General features: G+C 40.5%; 1 protein-coding gene across 3 annotated transcripts in view; it reads left to right on the plus strand.

Annotated features, from left to right (window-relative positions):
- The first annotated feature begins 593 nt into the window (after positions 1-593).
- Positions 594-21,896, plus strand: part of LOC121386217 — a 37,903-nt gene continuing 16,600 nt past the window's right edge. Inside the window, exons 1-5 of one of the 3 annotated variants that reach the window (XM_041517048.1) lie at positions 594-767; positions 7,047-7,125; positions 10,276-10,620; positions 15,079-15,384; positions 17,901-18,174. In XM_041517048.1, the coding sequence (XP_041372982.1) occupies positions 702-767; positions 7,047-7,125; positions 10,276-10,620; positions 15,079-15,384; positions 17,901-17,905 (801 nt within the window). In that variant the 5' untranslated portion in view covers positions 594-701 and the 3' untranslated portion in view covers positions 17,906-18,174. Of the gene's footprint in view, positions 768-7,046; positions 7,126-10,275; positions 10,621-15,078; positions 15,385-17,900; positions 18,175-21,896 lie in introns of those variants that run through there. The other 2 variants (XM_041517047.1, XM_041517049.1) reach the window with 2 other exon arrangements.

Here is a 21,896-nt window from a genome sequence, read left to right on the forward strand (position 1 = left end):
ACTGTTTCGAGTTTCATTTTCCTCCCATAAGGCACCGCGCTTTTTACTAAAATACAATACAGTTGGACGTTTTTCCTTTAATTCAAAGTGAAGTTCGTTTCAAAGTAAGTATTTCTTAGTCTCCATATGATCGAAAAAGATCACAGTACACGATTAGGGTGGGAAAAGGTGATGGTAGTCGATATTTCGATCGCAATTCCGTTCCGAGCAAAATTGCTCGGAACGGCCATACGATTGCTAATGGAAAAATGGGTACGCAGGATAAACTCAATGTGCACTTACATTCGAGTTTATCTTGATGAACTAAGATAAACATGCAAAATTAATGTATATTAGGCCTATATTGTACTAAAATATTTCTATAATGCATACATAGAAATTAAATTTGACATGTATTTCAATTAGAAAACCCTTAATTGGGTACAGATTAAGTCAAATTTTAATGTTAAGGTATTTGTCCGCAAAATAGGAGAAAATGATACGTTTTGAGCAGCTGTCTAAACAAAAAATGTAGTCCGGTGACACCCCATTTTCTTTTCAATTTTGATATTATTATTATTATTATTATTTTTTTTTTTTTTATGTGTGTTATGTGTGGTATGCTTATAGAATAAATCGGTAAACAATTAACGCATTTTGAGTGATAGAAATATTTGTAGCGAATGTCTTTAAGAAACGTAAGACAGCGTCATACGAGGTAAATGACGTCATATCCCCGTGTGTTGAACATAACGGCGTTAAACGTGAAGTGTTTGACCTTTTGTGGGGTAAGTTTAATTAATCGCTGAAAATAGTAAATAAATTATACTAAGGTCAACGATAGTCACTTTGCACATCCTTGTTTTGACTTCGTACACAACGATTATATCTTACCGTAATTTCACTTCAAATCCATTTAAATTATTCCGAAAACACTTTTGTATTTAGATCTCTTCGCTACCTGCATAACTACATACACTCTATGAAAAGCCTGGGCGCTGTTAACAAACCATTTTACTGTATATGAAAACGAGCCTGGGCGCTGTTAACAAACCATTTTCGCCATTGATTAACATATATGAAGAAAACATATATCCAGAATGGATCGCAACTTTTGTTCTGTCCGTATTTGTGGGGTCGTAGGCTGGACTGTAGGCCTACTGCGTTTTATACATTTTCTAAAGATGTCCGTATTTGTGGGGTCGTAGGCTGGACTGTAGGCCTACTGCGTTTTATACATTTTCTAAAGATGTCCGTATTTGTGGGGTCGTAGGCTGGACTGTAGGCCTACTGCGTTTTATACATTTTCTAAAGATGTCGGTATTTGTGGGGTCGTAGGCTGGACTGTAGGCCTACTGCGTTTTATACATTTTCTAAAGATGTCGGTATTTGTGGGGTCGTAGGCTGGACTGTAGGCCTACTGCGTTTTATACATTTTCTAAAGATGTCGGTATTTGTGGGGTCGTAGGCTGGACTGTAGGCCTACTGCGTTTTATAGCCTACATTTTCTAAAGATGTCCGTATTTGTGGGGTCGTAGGCTGGACTGTAGGCCTACTGCGTTTTATACCTTTTCTAAAGATGTCGGTATTTGTGGGGTCGTAGGCTGGACTGTAGGCCTACTGCGTTTTATAGCCTACATTTTCTAAAGATGTCCGTATTTGTGGGGTCGTAGGCTGGACTGTAGGCCTACTGCGTTTTATACATTTTCTAAAGATGCATATATATATATATATATATATATTTATTTATTTTTTATTTTTTTTAAATACAAATTTAGGCCTATTAAAGGTTGCATTCACACCGTGTCGATATGTATTACTAAAACTTTATTTTAGGCGTCCGTGGAAACCATACAGGAATTCTAGCAGATATATCCTCGAAGGGTTGTGAAGCGTCCTATTAACGGAAAAATGACTACAACGCACACGCATTGTAATCGCACGATCAATTTGATTATTTGAGCTATTACCTTATTCAATTAACTACAAATATCAATTAATAAAATGTTTATAACCTTACCAGTGTATTCTGTCGATAGATAAAACACATGCCACAGTTGAATGTGTACATTCCAAGGCCTGGATCGGAAAGCGTTCTATAGGTAAGATGGGCTTCCATAATTCGTTTTTGTTGAAACAATACGTACGTCACGTGACCTGGCCCAAAGATGAAAGCAGACGTGATAGCGACAGGATTCTTTCGTTGTTGACTAGTGCTGATTATTTAGATGCAGACAGGTATCAATATAGTATATGATTTTAATTGATGCTACTATTTAAATAACGATCGTGTATAATGCATTTTGTATAAAATAACTTTTTACCTGTTTTTTCCTCTCTTTTTTTTCATTGTTTTTTTCATCGGTAGCAAGTACTTCCAGGTTCAGAATTATTGTGTTGTCAAAGTTCGTAATAAACAAGCCGTACGTAAAATAGGACGCTTCTTGATTTAGGACGCCTTTCGATCTTTAACGATATATTTCATGTTGTTGTCGTTTTTCGAAACGACCAGATTTCAAAAGAAGATGCCGTGGATGCATGGGGCGGGACAGGGAGGGGCGGGCCACACGCAGTCTCGCCCGCATTTCCTCTGTTACCAGTGGCGTAGGAAGGTGCCAAAAGGGGGGTGTGTGGGGGGGGGGGGGGGGGGGGGGGCACACTTATATTTACACACTTTTACACTAAACTAAAGCAAATATAAAGCAAAATATCTGAAAAGTGGGTGGGTGGGGGGGGGCAAATGCGCCCCTTGTCTCCCCCCCCCCCCCTCCCGCGCTTCCTACGCCAGTGAGCAGAGTTGCCAGCTGTTACGCTTTGGGCGTAGTTTGCTACGCTTAGTCGACGTTTTCTACGCCCATGCCCAAATTGCTATGATCAGTTGAAAAAGAAATCCAGTATGATAGTCTAATGAAAACCAGTAATAACGTTTGCAACAGATAAACATACCTGGATGATTAGTATACAGGCCCGTACGCAGAAACGTATATGGGGGGGGGGGGGGGGGGGGGTGCGTAATCGACGGCCCAAAGGGCCAGAGATAGGGGGGGGGGTCCGGGGGCATGCCCCCCCCCCCGACATTTTTTCAAATCTAGAATGCAGGAGATGCATTTTCCTGCATTCTGAGAAGTAAATTTGAAAGGTTTCTTTGCCTCAAAATATGTTTTACACATCCACGGACGGATCTCGGCAGACTATTGGGGGGGGGGGGGGGGGGGGGGTTACTACTACTACTACTACTACTTCTACTACTACTACTACAACTACTACTACCACTACTACTACTACTACCACCACCACCACCACCACTACTACTACTAAAAAAAGAGAAAGAAATGTTTTATTTAACGACGCACTCAACACATTTTATTTACTGTTATATGACGTCAGACATATGGTTAAGGACCACACAGATTTTGAGAGGAAACCCGCTGTCGCCACTTCATGGGCTGCTCTTTCCGATTAGGAACAATGGATCTTTTATTTGCGCTTCTCACAGGCAGGATAGCACAAACCATGGCCTTTGTTCAACCAGTTATGGATCACTGGTTGGTGCAAGTGGTTTACACCTACCCATTGAGCCTTGCGGAGCACTCACTCAGGGTTTGGAGCCAGTACCTACCAGCCTGTTAACCGATGGCCTAACCACGACGCCACCGAGGCCGGTACTACTACTACTACTCGGGAGGCAGAGCACGGGGGGTGGGGGGGGGGGTGCTGGGGGATGTCTGAATCAGAAATATTATTGATAGTAAATTATATATGGGGCGGTGCAATGTAACAAAATAGTGGTACGGTTCGAGGTTGCCAGACTCCTTTCAAATTCACCTGTGAAGGACATTTTCACAGATACAACAAATATAAACAAAAACGTGGTACGGCCATATCGTACCTCTGCGCCGCCCTTGATTATACTAAATAATAAGTTATTATTTTACGGGGGAGCATACCCCCGAACCCGCTAGAAACTTTGCTTTGTACCCTCGATCTGTCATCCGCCCCCCCCCCCCCCCCATGGCTACATGATTTCACCGTGCTACCACTACTACTACTTCTACTACTACTACTACTATTAATATTACTACTACTACTACTACTACTACTATTAAAAATAAAGGTGCTAATCTAATAATTGCGAATAGGGGGCGAAACGTAGCCCAGTGGTAAAGCGTTCACTCGATGCGCGATCGGTTTGGGATCGATCCCCATCAGTGGGCCCATTGGACTATTTCTCGCTCCAGTCTTCTCTCTCTCTCTCTCTCTCTCTCTCTCTCTCTCTCTCTCTCTCTCTCTCTCTCTCTCTGTCGCTCCAGCCAGTGCACCACGACTGGTACATCAAAGGCCGTGGTATGTGCTATCCTGTCTATGGGGTGGTGCATTTAAAAGACCCCTTGCTGCTAATTGAAAAACAAGTAGCCCATGAAGTGGCGACAGCGGGTTTCCTCCCTCAATATCTGTGTGGTCCTTATAACCGTAAATAAAATGTGTTGAGTTAAAAAAACAAAAACATTTCCTTCCTTCCGTCCTAATTGCTAATAACAATAGGTTAGGCACTCGTACTAAATCCATGACCGGTGCTGAGCCGAATAGCAAATGTAGGCAAATTGCGGTTTATACTAAATATATAAAATTTATTATTTCAAACGCTGTAGTATAGTTAGTCAACACGCTCAGCTTGTCACGAATGCTACTCTCACTTGTGGCTAAGGGTTGGCAGCTCTGAGTGAGTTATTGTTCTTATTAGGATCAGACTGCTATACAGAAAAGTCAAAAGTTCATTGAGAGGGCATGCCTAAAGGTCCTTCGCTTCGCCTTCAAATACTCTCGTCGGACCCTGGGTTGATCCATCTTGCGAGGGAGGAGGCAGCTATAGTTGTCATGCCATGAAATTATATGAATTGTATTCTTTTAAATACCGGCAAGTCATAGTATTAGGCAATTTACAGTGTGTGTATGGGGGTGGGGGGGGGGGGGGGGGGGGGGGGTTGTTAGTGTTGTGTGTGTAGGGGGGTTATTTTATTTTTATTACTTCTTTTTTTTTTATTTTTTTTCATTTACTTTTTTTGGGGGGATGGGGGGTTGCTACTCTTCTGTTTGGAAATTGGTGTGTGTGTGTGGTAAACCTTGTTGTCAAGTATGCACATGACAAACACCTGTAAATAACAACTCGTTACTTAATCCGTAGACCAATCTCTCAGATTAGGTGGACCCTTGTACATGGGACCGTTCACCAATTAGGCTATGTAACGTTCTAGTGGGGAAGGGAAAGGATTTCACGGGGTGCGTTACGAAACATGGAAAGGGAGGAGGTGTTTGTCAAGAATTATACATGTGGGGTTTTTTAAATAATGATATCATATTTATGCATGAATTAAAATGCAGCTATAGTCCTGTTCAATTGTTTAGACCATAAGTTTTTTGCAAATGTTACGTTTAATTCCTATTCAATACTTGTTTTCTTTACATACATGTGAAAACAAACCCAAACCTCGACATAATTCATATACAATTAATCATCTAAAATGCACGAAGTTGACTGTTTCCGATTTTATAAAAAATATCTGTATGTTTTTAATGCAGTTTATTTCTCCTATAAATAACTAAGGCTATTTGCAAAACAAAATATCAGGATACGAGGCTGCGTGAAGGCCATTGTAGCTTGTTTCGTTGAATCAAGGTTATGAATGTTTTGGAATGTAAAATGTGTACCAGCTTTGTCCCAATTTTTTTTTTTTAAACATACACGTAAAATTACATGTAACCATTCCATGTACCTGCAGTATATTGCATCAATGTTGCCAATACAATATGTATTTGAATTTTTATTTTATAAATTATATATGTACATACCGTACCCAACCTAACACAACTGGAGTGTAGTAACAAACAAAAATCAGCTTACACAAGGTCGGGGAGTTACATAAGCCACAGTGAGGTCTGGTAGGCCCTCCCCGTTCCGCATTTTTTTCTTTTAATTGGGATGCCTTGTGGTCAAATCTATAGTATTTATGGTGGTGCTTGGGGGGTGAGGGGAGGGTGTACTTTTGTAATCCCAAAAACTATTGTTCGGACATTTTTGAAGGTTCCACTACTTGCCCATCCCCTAGACACGGCCCTGAATGTCCAAAATGCGATAACATTGCTTATACATATCAAGTCGATGGCCAGTAACATATTATTAGTGTTGACAGTGACTTTCAGCTATGGCTGTACAGACAGAAATCAACGTAGGTGTGACAGTAACTTTCAGCCGTGAATGTACAGACAGATATTAACGTTGGTGTGACAGTGAGTTTCAGCTGTGACTGTACAGACAAAAATCAACGTTGGTGTGACTGACTTCCAGCCGTGACTGTACAGCCAGAAATCAACGTTGGTGTGACAGTGACTTTCAGCTGTGACTGTACAGACAAAAATCAACGTTGGTGTGACTGACTTCCAGCCGTGACTGCACAGAATTAAATTAACGTTGGCGCGAGAGTAACTTTCAGCCATGACTGTACAGACAGAAATCAACGTTGGTATGACAGTGACATTTAGCCATGACTGTACAGACAAACATCAACGTTGGTGTAACAGTGACATTTAGCCATGACTGTACAGACAAAAATCAACGTTGGTGTGACAGTGACTTTCAGCCGTGATTGTACAGCCAGACATCAACGTTGGTGCGACAGTGACTGTCAACCATGACTGTACAGACAGAAATCAACGTTGGTGTGACAGTGACTTTCGTGCGTGACTATACAGACATAAATCAACGTTTGTCCGACAGTGACTTTCAGCCATGACTGTACAAACAGAAATTAACGTTTGTCCTACAGTGGCTTTCAGCCATGACTGTACAAACAAAAATCAACGTTTGTCCGACATAGACTGTACAGCCAGACATCAATTTTGGTGTGACAGTGACATTTAGCCATGACTGTACAGAGACAAACGAACGTTGTGCCAATGTACTAATGTTTTTTTCGTCTATTGGCTTTTAAATGTTTCACTCATGCATATAATCACGTATCCTGTTGTTTAGTTTAGAATGACATTTTAAAATGCATTTGTTTTATTTATAGAGACTGAAGATGAAGTTTACTTTAGCATCAATCCTATTTGTTGCTTTCTTGACTGCCATCAAGCCTGCTATGGGTAAAGGTAAAGTTCAATTATTGAATATGTTTATCTTATACTGACACAGACAGGTATTCTCCGTGAACATAATTAAGCTTCAATCTGTAATTTATAGCTTTAGGTTTAAGAGTAACGTGTGTCCTGAGCATTAGGTTCAACAAAGTAGATGACCAGTTGCAGTTATGACTCGAGAGACAGCCCAATACGACTGTGACACGACAGGTATTTCGAATGTCAAACACCCTTTGACCTAGGCTATTCGAACTGCTGTACATACATACATACATATATATATATATATATATATATATATATATATTAGTAGTTAACTGTAATCACTGAATCAAGACAGAATCAACACACCCCCCCCCCCCCCCCCCCCCCCCCCCCCCCCCCCCCGTCCCCCAAATACGAATAAGTTCCTGAACATGTTCCTGCGTTGCCAATTTTGCTCAGTTTCAAACAATAGTTTAGTTTCAACACATGATATGTCAGACTGGGCTCTGTGGTTTCTTAGTCCGATCCCATCATATCATCAATAGAAATTATGTTGAAAATCATTTTCGTTAATGTGTATCAATTAATAGAAATACCAGTGACAAAGAGTGAGTCTTAACGGTTCAGTAGGCCACTACACCTACTAAAACGAAGCAGTAACCCATGTAAACAGTATCACACTGTCAATTTGAAAATACGCACACACAATTTTCAGAGGTTATGATACTGTAACATATATAGAGATTATTATACTAGCTTGTGAGTCGTAATGATTTTAGAAAACGAGTGACAGGATTGTTGTATTGCCCGAGCGAGTTTCGTAAAATCAGTACGACTCACACGCGAGTATAATAATTTCTTTATTAACCATATTATTATTATTGTTTTCTTTATGAATAACAAGGGCCATCTAAAAATGTTGGAACCACAACTAAAAGAAGAGGACGAAATGACGTCATATTTCACATGTACAGTATGGGCTAGGACAGTGGAACAACGTCATGTTATGACGTCGATTCCCAAAATTACGTCATTAATAGAGATCGTAAAGTGATGTCGAGTGTGTTCTGTATTGTGATTGGTTAATAACATTATTCTTCCGGGATCAAATGAAAGTAACACCCGGAAAGCTAATGACGTCATTATAAAATGACGTTATTAGCAATTGGAACAGACGAAGTTGACGATTCAAGAGTCTACAGTTAGTTTCTAGCCAGGTATTTTTGTCAGGAAATACCAAGTATACAGTTAGTTCCGTAGAAAAACGATTCAGTTTACAATGGACATAACCATATGACATTTTTAGATTTCCGAGTGTTATTGTCTATTTGATGTCCGCAAATGTTTCATTTTTGACATCAGGCTAACGCCTTCGGTCAAAAATGACATTTGCGGGATGTAATCTCCTAATTATTATACCAGCTTGTGTGTCGTATTGATTTTACAAAACGAGTGTCACGAGGGTAATATATGGATCCTAACACGAGTTTAGTAAAATCAGTACGACACACAGGCGAGTGTAATAATTTCTTTATTACCCATATTATTATTGTTGTTTTCTTTGTGAATAACAAGACCCAACTCAAAATGTTTCAGCCACAACTAGAATGAGATGACGAAATGACGTCATATTTCAAATGCACAGTCTGAGCAAGGACTTGAGAAGCAACGTCATGTTAATTACGTCATTACACTTATTATTACAGGTGTGTTTTGTATGATTAGTATTAACTCGGTTATGTTGAACCCAATGGATAATAATACTTGTTATTACAAGTGTGCTTCGTATGATTATTATTAACCCGATTATGTTGAACCATGTGGATACTGTTTTTCGTCACAATGTGCATGCAGACTCCACCACCAACACCCCTTTTTAGGGGGGTGGGAGGCAGGCTGATTTAGTTTTTTTCCCGAATGAAACAGAAAATGTTGGAATCCGGATAACAACGTATATTTATGTTTACATTAGTACCAAGAAGCGACATAGGAGTCAAAACAAATCACTCTGCAATATTGTGAGAACAATTATGGAAATACACGGTGAAGTTTTGAGAACAGCTTATTTTGCCCGAACGTGCCCATCGTTTCCCCTCTCCCAGCACTATAGACAGGTAACCCCAACGACATCGATAAAATAATAATTGTTAGACTTACTTGGGTACGCAAAACTGAGGTTTAAAAGGAAACGAAAATGTGCTAGGAAAATGCTAAAGGGTGTCAGTATATCGACATGTTCAGGAGACTTTGGGGATGGACGCCATACCCCTGTAATAGTCTTCGATCAAACGTTATTGTCATAGTTTTCAATCAAACGTTATTGCCATAGTCTTCAATCAAACGTTATTGCCATAGTCTTCGACAAACATTACTGTCATAGTCTTCGATCAAACGTTATTGCCATAGTCATCCATCAAACATTATTGTCAGTCTTCAATGAAACGTTATTGTCAGTCTTCGATCAAACGTTATTGTCATAGTCTTCAATCAAACGTTATTGTCATAGTTTTCCATCAAACGTCATTGCCATAGTCTTCGATCAAACTCATAGTCTTCGATCAAAACATAGTCTTCGATCAAACGTCATTGTCATAGTCTTCAATCAAACGTTATTGTCATAGTCTTCAATCAAACGTTATTGTCATAGTCTTCAATCAAACGTCATTGCCATATTCCTCGATGAAACGTTATTGCCATAGTCTTCGATCAACTCTTCAGCTCTCGCCTTTTTTCGTATTATGCAGCTCACATATCGCAGTCGACTGTAGGCGAAACTCTGTAGCTCTTCCCTATTTTGATTATGAGCTCACATATCGTTTGTGTTGATGTATGTGTGTGTGTGTGTTTGTGTGTGTGTGTGATGATTTTTTTTTCTGGGTTTTGTTGCGTTGACTGTGTGACTGCATGTTTGTGTTGATTGTTGATGACTAAGCAAGTTGGGCACTTTTGTGCCTCACCATGTGTGTGTGTGTCTTGTGTTGATGATTCTGTGTTTTGTGTTGATGACTGTGTGTGTTTTGTTGATGACTGTGTTTTGTGTTGATGACTGTGTGTGTGTCTTGTGTTAATGACTATCTCTCTGTCTGTGTGTGTGTGTGTGTGTGTGTCTTATGTTGATGACTGTGTATATCTGGATATACAATAGTTACCTGTATTCACGTATGTGTATACTTGTAGGTGAAGCTACAACATCCATTGAATGCCTGGGGCCCGGGATGAAGGGGAAGAAGACGGAATTGAAGTGTAAAATAAGTGGAACTATAAAGACAGGAATATGGTGGATTCGACCAGACACTGTCGTAGTATCCGAGTGCGAACGGTTGTATAGGAGCTGTAAGTCGTATGACCACTACCAGAGTGTCGTGCATACGTCATCAGACAACACTTTGATAATATGGAAATTTGACCCAGAGTCGGACGTGGGTCAATGGACGTGCAAAGATGGAGAGTATGGCAAACCAGCACCCCCGTGCCAGAAGACCTCTACAAATAAATTCAGGTTTCGAATTTCACCAATGCACAGTAAGTGCCCTCCTTACTTGCCGTTATGCCCCTAAAATCTAACAGTGTCGACGGCAAGACAAATGCCACGCTGCCTTACCTGGTTTGCAACTGTGCCCTTCGAATAGTTTTTTTTTAATAACCCAGTATTTTATTATATACAAATGACAGAAATTGTAATAAGAAAAATCACATCTGACAAAGTCGGGTTTCTTGTTGACACACGCAGTGACAGGTCAGTTACCCTAACCCTGGCGACCTTTATTGGTTGAGGGCGACAAAGAATTTTAGAAAGGTAGATTTTAGGGTGTGACGAGTATGGTACCAGTTAAAAAAGAAAAGATACTGAAATTTAATCGAATGTGTTGGCGCGAACTACAGACGCAGAAGACATAGAACATGTTCTATATTTTGACAACGCCAGACTCCGCTTCTGTGGCTTTGGGCTGGGTCTTTCTGAAAATAGAGCTCAAAACGTGTCGAATATATTGCATATATTTTTTTAATCTGGAAGTCGTCGGCTTATTGGAATGGACTGGATACGCCATGATTATCTAGTAGGGCTACTATTTGGCAATTGTTATTCAATGTTATGGTAAAAATGCCCCATATTTAATTAGCTTACATTATTCTAGGGAAAAAACAATCCAAATCTATCTCGCACTAACAACAGCACATACGCGCATATAAAAATACCAATTACATTTTCCATTACTACAGGACTTATTCCAAAGGTTATTTAATTGATTGTCGTTGTCGATATTGGTTTACGTTTAAGCGATGTGCACGAAATAAGAACAGATTAGATCTACAGTGACACCAAGACTTACATGATGACATAACCGTTCAAATATTATTGTAATATAAAATAAGTACGTTTTTATGCTTTGTAATATGATAGGTTTTCGGTGTGTGTTTTTTTTTTGGTCACAGATTTATTTTTCTTTCGATAGTTATTTTATTAGTAGCCTACTAGCATTTACAATATCCGAATCAAATGTGTGCGTGCTTCGTCTGTAGGAGGACAGCCACTCTCGAGGAAATGTTATCCCCTTGCATGGCCATACAATTTATTTCATCCCTCTGGCATCACCACAAAGAGGACTGCCACCCAGACCAGATTATATATTAAAGAAAGCGTAGTTCTACCTGTATTCACTTTGTACTGCATTTAGTTTGGTTTACTTCAGAGACAATGCAAGTCAATCTGCATACATTGGCTGTTCTAGCATTTTATCGTCACCCCTGTATTACAATGAAATTTAATATGTATAATTTAATAGTAATTTGTAAAGAAACATTTTTATTTATACTGAATTTCTTTTTTCAAAAAGTGTTATTTGAGTTACTTTTTAGCATGTTTTATCGGAGGTCGGACTCGGGATGGGCGTGTTCGAAATCCTAGTGGTATATGGACACGTTAAACTAGTCATCATCATCATCACCGATATGATGAGCTTGTTTGCGTGTATGCGTGTATCATGGGTTTGCCCAGGGTCGTTAAGCGTTGCGGCCCGACACGCCTTGGTCCGTAAAGTAAGCGCTTTGACGGCGTGTAAGCGCCTTAAATCAATTGCCGCGACGCCTTGACTTGAAGTGCTTTAGAAAAACAATTATCACAAGTACGAGCACACCTAATCACTATGATAGAGAAAACACTTCCTAAATACCAAACAATGGACCAGTCGTCTGCTCACAATTGGGGTTTGGTAATTTTACCAAATCTACTGGGACCGCTAATCCGTCAGGAAGGCGCTTCCACCTAACGGGATTCCCGTGCCGAACAATCAAAATTCAATGCCGATCAAAGAAGATGCCAATTGACAGAATTAACTGCACCATACAGTGTACCGGCCTCGGTGGCGCAGTGCTTAAGCCATCGGACAACAGGCTGGTAGGTACAGGGTTCGCAGCCCGGTACCGGCTCCAACCCAGAGCGAGTTCTTAAAGGCTCAATGGGTAGGCACTTTCATACAGACAGGACAGCACGTACCAATAAAACAATCGTGGGTTATTGATTGGAACAATCAGAGAATGAGCCACAGAGGCGATGTGATCCAAAGATCAAACCATTTCAGGTGAGTGCTCTAACGAATGAGTTAAATCCCACCCAGTGGAGAAATTATTTGGCGACGATGTTTTACGGCTATGTACTATATAGTGTACCGTTTATAACAAATATTAATAACTACTTATGGTAGACAACCCTTAAAATGCAACTTTAAGCCAACACATTTTGAGGATGAGTAAAAATAAAAAGAAAGGTAAGAGTCATATCTTGATTTTATTATTTCACATATACACATATACAGGAGGTCACATTCAAAGGTCTTTAGTTAGAATACAATGACTGTTTATTTAGTATTGTCACAATCATTGTCCTCATCATCACTGGTATCATCTTCATCGTCGTCACTGTCTGGCAGACATGCCTGGTAATTCCCTCTTAAATGCACTGCTCTGATATGATTTGCGATGTCCGACTTCCATGGCTCCTTTTGTACAGTTAAAACATGTTGTTATGCTTGTATCCCACACCACTTTGTTGTTGATTATGTTGCCTTTGGCGTTTAAGTTCAGCTTTGGCCTGTTCCACCACCTGTGGGAGATGTTGTGTGACTCTTCGGGCTTCTTATCCTTCTTGTAATCTTTGTCGTACAGTTCCAAGACGCTATCGATGTCCATCCTTCCCCCCTTTCGCGCAGCCGCCCCGTCTGCTCCGCCGCGACTCTCCATCCTTCTTGCGGCACGCAGCCTACCGCAGCCGTACCGTCACAAACTTACAAAATATGTAGTCAGATTGCAGCTTAAACGTTAGTGCCAAACATTGTACTAAGAAGTGTACTATTGACGGAATATATTACAATTTGCATATAACAAGTAATTCCAACTATGCGTGTGTGTGTGTGTGTTTGTCTTTAAAAATGTAAGTACAATATGCTAAAATTCCTCTTTAGTTAGTTCTTTTTAATAGTGTATCGATGTAAATTACCAGTTCACGATCTGGTTTGAGCTTCTACACAAAAACATTTTTCTTTGTCAATATAAATGTCTTAAATACAATTAATGAACTTAGACACAAATAATCTGTATTTAAAACTGATTTGATAAAGTATTAGATATGTATGAGGTGTTTTGTTTCTTGTTGTTTTTTTGTTGTTGTTTTTTATTTTTTTTATTTTTTTGGGGGTGGGGGGGGGCTGGAGATTTTTACATCTATTCACTGAATAGAAAAGGACCGTTCGGTATTATTTGTATTTCGTTTTTTGTTTCAAAACCAGCATAAAACATTTCTTCACGAACATTTGGTAAATGGGTTAATTGACCACACCCACTCAGAAGCTCGTCACGTCATAGATTAATCATTAGGGAGGCGCGGCTTCCTGACGTCCACACCCACTCAGAAGCTCGTCACGTCATAGATTATTCATTACGAAGGCGCGGCTTCCTGACGTCCACACCCACTCAGAAGCACGTCAAGTCATTTATTATTCATTATGGGGGATCACACTGGCCCGAATGAGCTTCCGTTTGTTTTCCGTATACGAAAGAGGTGTGATTTTTTAAACTGGCCGAATGTCCCTCCGAATGTGTTTTCCCCAATGTATCACCGAATGCTTTCCGTTTGTTTTCCGAATGTGTTCAGTATGGTTTCAGAATGCTTTCAGAATAGACCGAATACTTCCCGCATGTTGACTTCTAAAGGTTTCCTTTCCGAACGCTTTCCGTATGCTTTCCGAATGCTTTCAGAACACGGCGAATCGACCTAGAATGGACCGAACTCTTTCCGCATGCTTTCCGCACGCTTTCGGAAAGCATTCGTCATGTTCTAGGTCCATTCGGGGTGTTCGGAAAGCATACGGAACCCAGCACCTCCAAATTTTCATTCCGAATGCACCAAGAACTAGACGCATGCTTCCCGAACGTTTACCGTACATGCCGTATGCTCCTAGAATGCTTCCCGAATACACATGGACGCCACATTCGGATGGTCGATGAAAATTATTTTGAACATGCACAACATATTTTTGGAGCTACCGAATGCCTTTCCGTATGCATCCGTACGGAGCCGAACAGTCAGTATGCTCCAAGAACACACCGAATGCTTCCCGAATATGATCCGTTCGCTCCCCGAACACCCAAATTCCTATTCGGAAAACAAACGGAATGGCATTCGGGCAAGTGTGATCGGGCCATTACGGAGGCGCGGCTTCCTAACGGCCACACCCACTCAGAAGCTCGTCACGTCATGGATTATTCATTACGGAGGGGCGGCTTCCTGACGTCATCTATTTCATCACTTTGCATCATCCCCTACTGCGCAGTTTTGGCGGCCATATTGGATGATACAATAATGTAATCGATATGCCCTATACTGAGGGTATTATTACTGTTATGTATGTATGCGCGCGCCTTATTTTGATGATGATTGTGTATATTTTAATAGTAACCTCTATTAACTTATTTGTTTATTTCTAGCTTACCCTAGACTCCGAATTTACTGCTCCGAACAAATAAGGTGTGTAGTAACTGGACGTTTAGATAGAGGAATATGGATTATTCGACCAGATGGTACAGTAGTAGTCAAGTGTAAGCCTTTCACTGCTTGGTATCCTTCGTGTCAGGCGATTGGCAAATATGACGGTTGGCTCAGTAATCATCATCTCACGAAGGCAGTCATTGTTAGAATAAATTCCTTCGATCCACAAGTCGACATTGGCCAGTGGACATGCAGAGATGGACCATATCGCATCTCAGCTTCTACGTGCATGCAGACCGCTGCAAGTATGTCGCATGTAACATTATTATTAGTAGTAGTATTGTCACTATTATTGTTGTTATTGTTATTATTATTATTATTAGTAGTAGTAGTAGTAGTAGTAGTAGTAGTAGTAGTAGTAGTAGTAGTAGTAGTAGTAGTAGTAGTATATTGTGCCGCTGTTAAAATGGCTCTATACCAGGGGCGTAGCGTTATCTGGGCCCATGCTTATAAAACTTAAAGTCTATACTTTAATAAAGTCCAGACTTTAACGTTATGCTATTTGAATGGCGTTGCCATGACGCTAAAGTCTAGACTTCATTAATGTCTTTAAGACTTTAAGGTTTATAAGCACGGGGCCAGAAATTCCATATGTATAAACCTGTTTGTTTTAGTTCTGAGGATGACACATTGTGTTACGTAACTCCTAGGGGAGCAGTTCTCCTGAGGATGGCACATCGTGTTACGTATCTCCTAGGGGAGCTGTTCTCCTGATGATGGCACATCGTGTTAAATATATCCTAGGGGAGAAGTTCTCCTAAGGATCACACATTGTGTGACATATCTTCTAGGGGAGCAGTTCACCTAGGGTAGCAGTTCTCCTGAGGGTGACACATCATGTTATGTATCTCGTAGGGGAGCAGTTCTCCTGAGGATGGAACATCGTCTTTTGTATCTCCTAGGGGAGCAGTACTCTTGAGAATGGCACGTCGTGTTACGTATCTCATAAGGGAGCAGTTCTCCTGAGAATGACACATGGTTACATATTTCCTACGGGAGCAGTTCTCCTGAGGATCACACATTGTGTTACGTATCTCCTAGGGGAGCAGTTCTCCTGAGGATGAGACATCGTGTTACGTATCTCCTAGAGGAGCAGTTCTTCTGAGGATGAGACATCGTGTAACGTATCTCCTAGGGGAGCAGTTCTCCTAAGGATCACACATTGTGTTACGTATCTCCTAGGGGAGCAATTTTCCTAGGAGAGCGGTTCCCCTGAGGGTGACACATTGTTACAAATTACCTACGGGAGCAGTTCTCCTGAGGATGACACATCGTGTTACGTTTCTACTAGGGGAGCAGTTCTCCAGAGGATGAGACATCGTGGTACGTATCTTCTAGAGGAGCAGTTCTCCAGAGGATGAGACATCGTGGTACGTATCTCCTAGGTGAGCAGTTCTCCTGAGGATGAGACATCGTGTTTTCTCTCTCCTAGAGGAGCAGTTCTCCTGAGGATGAGACATCGTGTTACGTATCTCCTAGAGGAGCAGTTCTCCTGAGGATGAGACATTGTGGTACGTATCTCCTAGAGGAGCAGTTCTTCTGAGGATGAGACATCCTGTTACGTATCTCCTAGAGGAGCAGTTCTCCTGCGGATGAGACATCATATTACGTATCTCCTAGAGGGGCTGTTCTCGTGATGATGAGACATCGTGTTACGTATCTCCGAGAGGAGCAGTTCTCCTGAGGATGAGACATCGTGGTACGTATCTCCTAGAGGAGCAGTTCTTCTGAGGATGAGACATCGTGTTACGTATCTCCTAGAGGAGCAGTTCTCCTGCGGATGAGACATCATATTACGTATCTCCTAGAGGGGCTGTTCTCGTGATGATGAGACATCGTGTTACGTATCTCCGAGAGGAGCAGTTGTCCTGAGGATGAGACATCGTGGTACGTATCTCCTAGAGGAGCAGTTCTTCTGAGGATGAGACATCGTGTTACGTATCTCCTAGAGGAGCAGTTCTCCTGCGGATGAGACATCATATTACGCAATCTCCTAGAGGGGCCGTTCTCGTGAGGATGAGACATCGTGTTACGTATCTCCTAGAGGAGCAGTTCTCCTGAGGATGAGACATCGTGGTACGTATCTCCTAGAGGAGCAGTTCTTCTGAGGATGAGACACCGTGTTACGTATCTCCTAGAGGAGCAGTTCTCCTGCGGATGAGACATCGTGGTACGTATCTCCTACAGGAGCAGTTCTCTTGAGGATGAGACATCGTGTTACGTATCTCCTAGAGGAGCATTCTCCTGATGATGAGACATCGTGTGTTGTATCTCCTAGAGGAGCAGTTCTCCTGAGGATGAGACATCGTATTACGTATCTCCTAGAGGGGCTGTTCTCCTGAGGATGAGACATCGTGTTACGTATCTCCTAGAGGAGAATTATCCTGATGATGAGACATCGTGTAACGTATCTCCTAGAGGAGCAGTTCTCCTGAGGATGAGACATCGTATTACGTATCTCCTAGACGGGCTGTTCTCCTGAGGATGAGACATCGTGTGTTGTATCTCCTAGAGGGGCTGTTCTCCTGAGGATGAGACATCTTGTTACGTATCTCCTAGAGGAGCAGTTCTCCTGAGGAGGAGACATCGTGTTACGTATCTCCTAGAGGAGCAGTTCTCCTGAGGAAAACACATCGTGTTACGTATCTCCTAGGGGAGCAGTTCTCTTGAGGATGACACATTGTGTTACGTATCACCTAGGGGGATGATTTCTCATAGGGAGCAGTTCTGAGTATGACACATTGTGTTTTGTATCTCCTAGGGTAGCAGTTCTCCTAAGGGAGGAATTCTCGTGAGGAAGATACATCGTGTTTCGTATCTCCTAGAGGAGCAATTCTCGTGAGGATGACACATCGTGTCACGTATCTCCTAGGGGCGCAGTTGTCCTGAGGATGACACATCGTGTTACCTATCTCCTAGGGGAGCAGTTCTCCTAGGGAGCAGTTCTCCTGATGATGACACATCGTGCTACGTTTTTCCTAGGGTAGCAGTTCTTCTGAGGATGACGCATCGTGGTTTGTGTCTCCTAGCTAGGGCATAAAATTAGAATTTTTCAGACAATCAATATGTCGTTTGTGTTGTTTTAATGTTTACACAAACAATATTCTTCAGTAGTTAAATAGCCTACAAATGAAAATGTTAATGGGCAACAATAACGAAACGAGCATCTAAGATGAGTGATTTTTGTAGGTTTTCTACATGTCCTATCATAAATACGAGAATATACTTTTTTTGTGTGTGCTAGGACTAACTTGAAAGCGGCCGGGCGAAAATAAAAATCACGCCTGTTTGGATTCGTTGGAAATTCTGTAAAATGCTATTATATTCATAGTAACGAAAACTTGATTTTCTCACGACGTTTGCACGAGATCTTGCGCAAAGCGGTGCATGTTAAAAATACTGCATATTCTTGTGACAGGCAAAATGGATTTTAAACTAAATCAGTCTAACGGTAGCTGAACAGGTACCTTCGCGTCAGCCAGATGTGGCTATGTATTGGCATGCTTTGACAGTCACAAAGAAATTGTTAATATTAGCGGTCATTTTGAACGACACGAGGTACTGTCGCGTCAACCAGATATGGCTATGTATTGGCATGCTTTGACAGTCACAAAGCAACTGTTAATATTAGCGGTAATTTTGACCGACACGAGGTACCTTCGCGTCAGCCAGATGTGGCTAGGTATTGGCATGCTTTGACAGTCACAAAGCAATTGTTAATATTAGCGGTCATTTTGAACGACACGAGGTACCTTCGCGTCAGCCAGATGTGGCTAGGTATTGGCATGCTTTGACAGTCACAAAGCAACTGTTAATATTAGCGGTAATTTTGACCGACACGAGGTACTGTCGCGTCAGCCAGATGTGGCTATGTATTGGCATGCTTTGACAGTCACAAAGCAATTGTTAATATTAGCGGTCATTTTGAACGACACGAGGTACCTTCGCGTCAGCCAGATGTGGCTATGTATTGGCATGCTTTGACAGTCACAAAGCAACTGTTAATATTCGCGGTCATTTTGAACGACACGAGGTACTGTCGCTAGAATGTCATGGCGTTTGCTACATGTATTAATAGACTCAACTTAGTCTGAAAGAAGCTACTCAAGTGTCAAACTCTGCGCAAAATCCGTAATCAGCCGACTTATTCCTATTGGCTTGGAGTAGCGGTGAGAGATTTTCATGACACCCGTCTATTTTTATTTTTAAAACATATTTTGTTTTCATTTAGTGTCAATAAATTGCACCGGAATATTAAGCCGTCGGAACGATTGTTACATTGGGGCGGCGGACTAGCGATGTTGAAGGCCACGAATTTGCTGGGGGTGTCCGGAGGCATGCTCCCCCGGGAAAACTGAAATGTAGATACTGGAAAAACTATTTTAATGGCTTCTGGGCAATATAAATAATCTTTTATTGTGATAAAATGTCTTTCTATTTTATATAAAAAGAAATGAAAATTATATAGTAAAACAGTAAAGGGATATTCCTCAATTTGCTGCACGTTTTCAGATGTTATCGACTAACAGACTTTTTATCGATTGTAATTACATATCAAATATATTTTTCTACATAAAATATTAATGGTTGTATATTAAACGTGTTTCTGATCGTTATAATATTTGTACTAGGTTAAATTTCATTTTATTTGGGCTTCTTACAAATATTAAGACGACCAGAAACACATTGAATGTACAGACATTGATATTCTAAACAAGAAAACATATTTAATATGTAAGTTTAATCGTAGACATATTTTAATAATCGGAAACATCTTATAATGCAGCAAACTCGGGAATGTCACTTTAAGAAGTGTTGAGTTACATTTAAACAACTTTTTTGAAAGTGTATAAATGCTTTCAGACCACACCACCGGAAGGCGCTTCTTTTCATAACCCATGGGGTGTGTCTCCGATGATGTCAAAGATATGTCATTTGTGGGTGTGTTTTTTTTTTGCATTACTGGTTCTCAAAATTTGCCTACGGTGAAGACTCTTTTGTCGTGACCACAGCTAAATGCATTGCCTACAGATTTCATGTCCAAACTGTCCAATCTGTCATTATGTACATGCAAATACATCCGATAATTTAACCTTTTCTGCGACATTTATGCACGTAATATGTTTTTACTCTTCACAAGGTCGAAAACGAACGTTCGCTGGTTGCGGGCATCACCAAAAGTATATTGATCAGTGTCATGATTTCAGAGAAATGCCAAATATAAAGTTAGTTCCGAAGAAAAACGATTCATTTTGCAATAACTGAATTTGCAGGTGTTATTTACTGATGTCCGCAAATGTTTAATTTTTGAACAAATTGCATTTGCGGTGTCAAATAGACACTGACAGCTGCAAATCTATAAACGCCATATGGTTATTTCCTAAATGACTATTTAGCATATCAAGGCAAGCGTATCGGATAGGGATATTAATTATGAACATCTATTTACAAATCTAATATCAATGTATAATGACACAACTGATTTGGACCCAGACCGTTTTGAAATACAAATAAAACTTTGCAAAGTGGTAAAATTATTGCAGCGGCAGCCATGTATATAATATAATGTTCGAAGAAATTACCCATGAACCTTCTGTAACGTGCTTCAAACACCGAATATCGTGACGTCAGGTGTTTGAGAATTTCAGCAAACGTCCGTAAATCCTAATTGTAAACTGATAGCGAGTGTTCTGTGTTGTGATTGGTTAATTACATTATTTTTCCGGGATCGAATGAAAATAACACCCAGGAAACTAATGACGTCAGTAGAACGTGACGTCATTATCAATTGGAACAGGCCAAGTTGACGGTTCAAGGGTCTACAGTTAGATTGTAGCCAGGTATTTTTTCCAAGAAATACCAGGTACACAATTAGTTCCGTAGAAAACCAATTCAGTTTACAAAGGACATAGCCATGTGAAGTGTTTGAGAGTTGCGGGTTTTTTTAAAATCTATTTGATGCCCGCAAATGTTTAATTTTTAACCTCAGGCTAACGCCTTCGGTCAAACATGACATCTGCGGGATCAAATAGACAATAACACCCGCAAATCTAAAAACTCCATATATGCCTATCTCCCAAGTGGCTAGTGAGAGCATGCACAAGAAAGATAACACTACTGAGTGTATACAGAGACTAGTTTATTTTAGCTGTCTAGACAAACATAATACTGTTTAAACATTAGACGTGAAACCATTAATATATACACGCTGTAACACATGGTAACATCATATATGATGACACACACTTTATAAACATTACTCGTGAGACCCTTAATATATACACGGTGTAACACATGGTAACATCATATATGATGACACATACTTTATCAACATTACACGAGATACCCTTAATATATACACGGTGTAACACATGGTAACATCATAAATGATGACACATACTTTATCAACATTACTCGTGAGACCCTTAATATATACACGGTGTAACACATGGTAACATCATAAATGATGACACATACTTTATAAACATTACAAGTGAGACCCTTAATATATACACGGTGTAACACATGGTATCATAATATATGATGAGACACACTTTATAAACATTACACAAGACAGGCCGACCACCTTTCCGGAATATTCATCACGTACTCGGAATTCCGGAATTGATGCCAAATATCCGGAATTAATTTTTTTCAAATTCACTCGAATTTTTTTTTTTTTAACCAACTAATTCTTATTAAATTCTACATTCTTAGAATTAAATATCTTTATCACTCATTTCAACCTGAGCTCCAA

The sequence above is a fragment of the Gigantopelta aegis genome, chromosome 12 (genome assembly GCF_016097555.1).
Source record: "Gigantopelta aegis isolate Gae_Host chromosome 12, Gae_host_genome, whole genome shotgun sequence".
NCBI classification, from domain to species: Eukaryota; Metazoa; Mollusca; class Gastropoda; order Neomphalida; family Peltospiridae; genus Gigantopelta; species Gigantopelta aegis.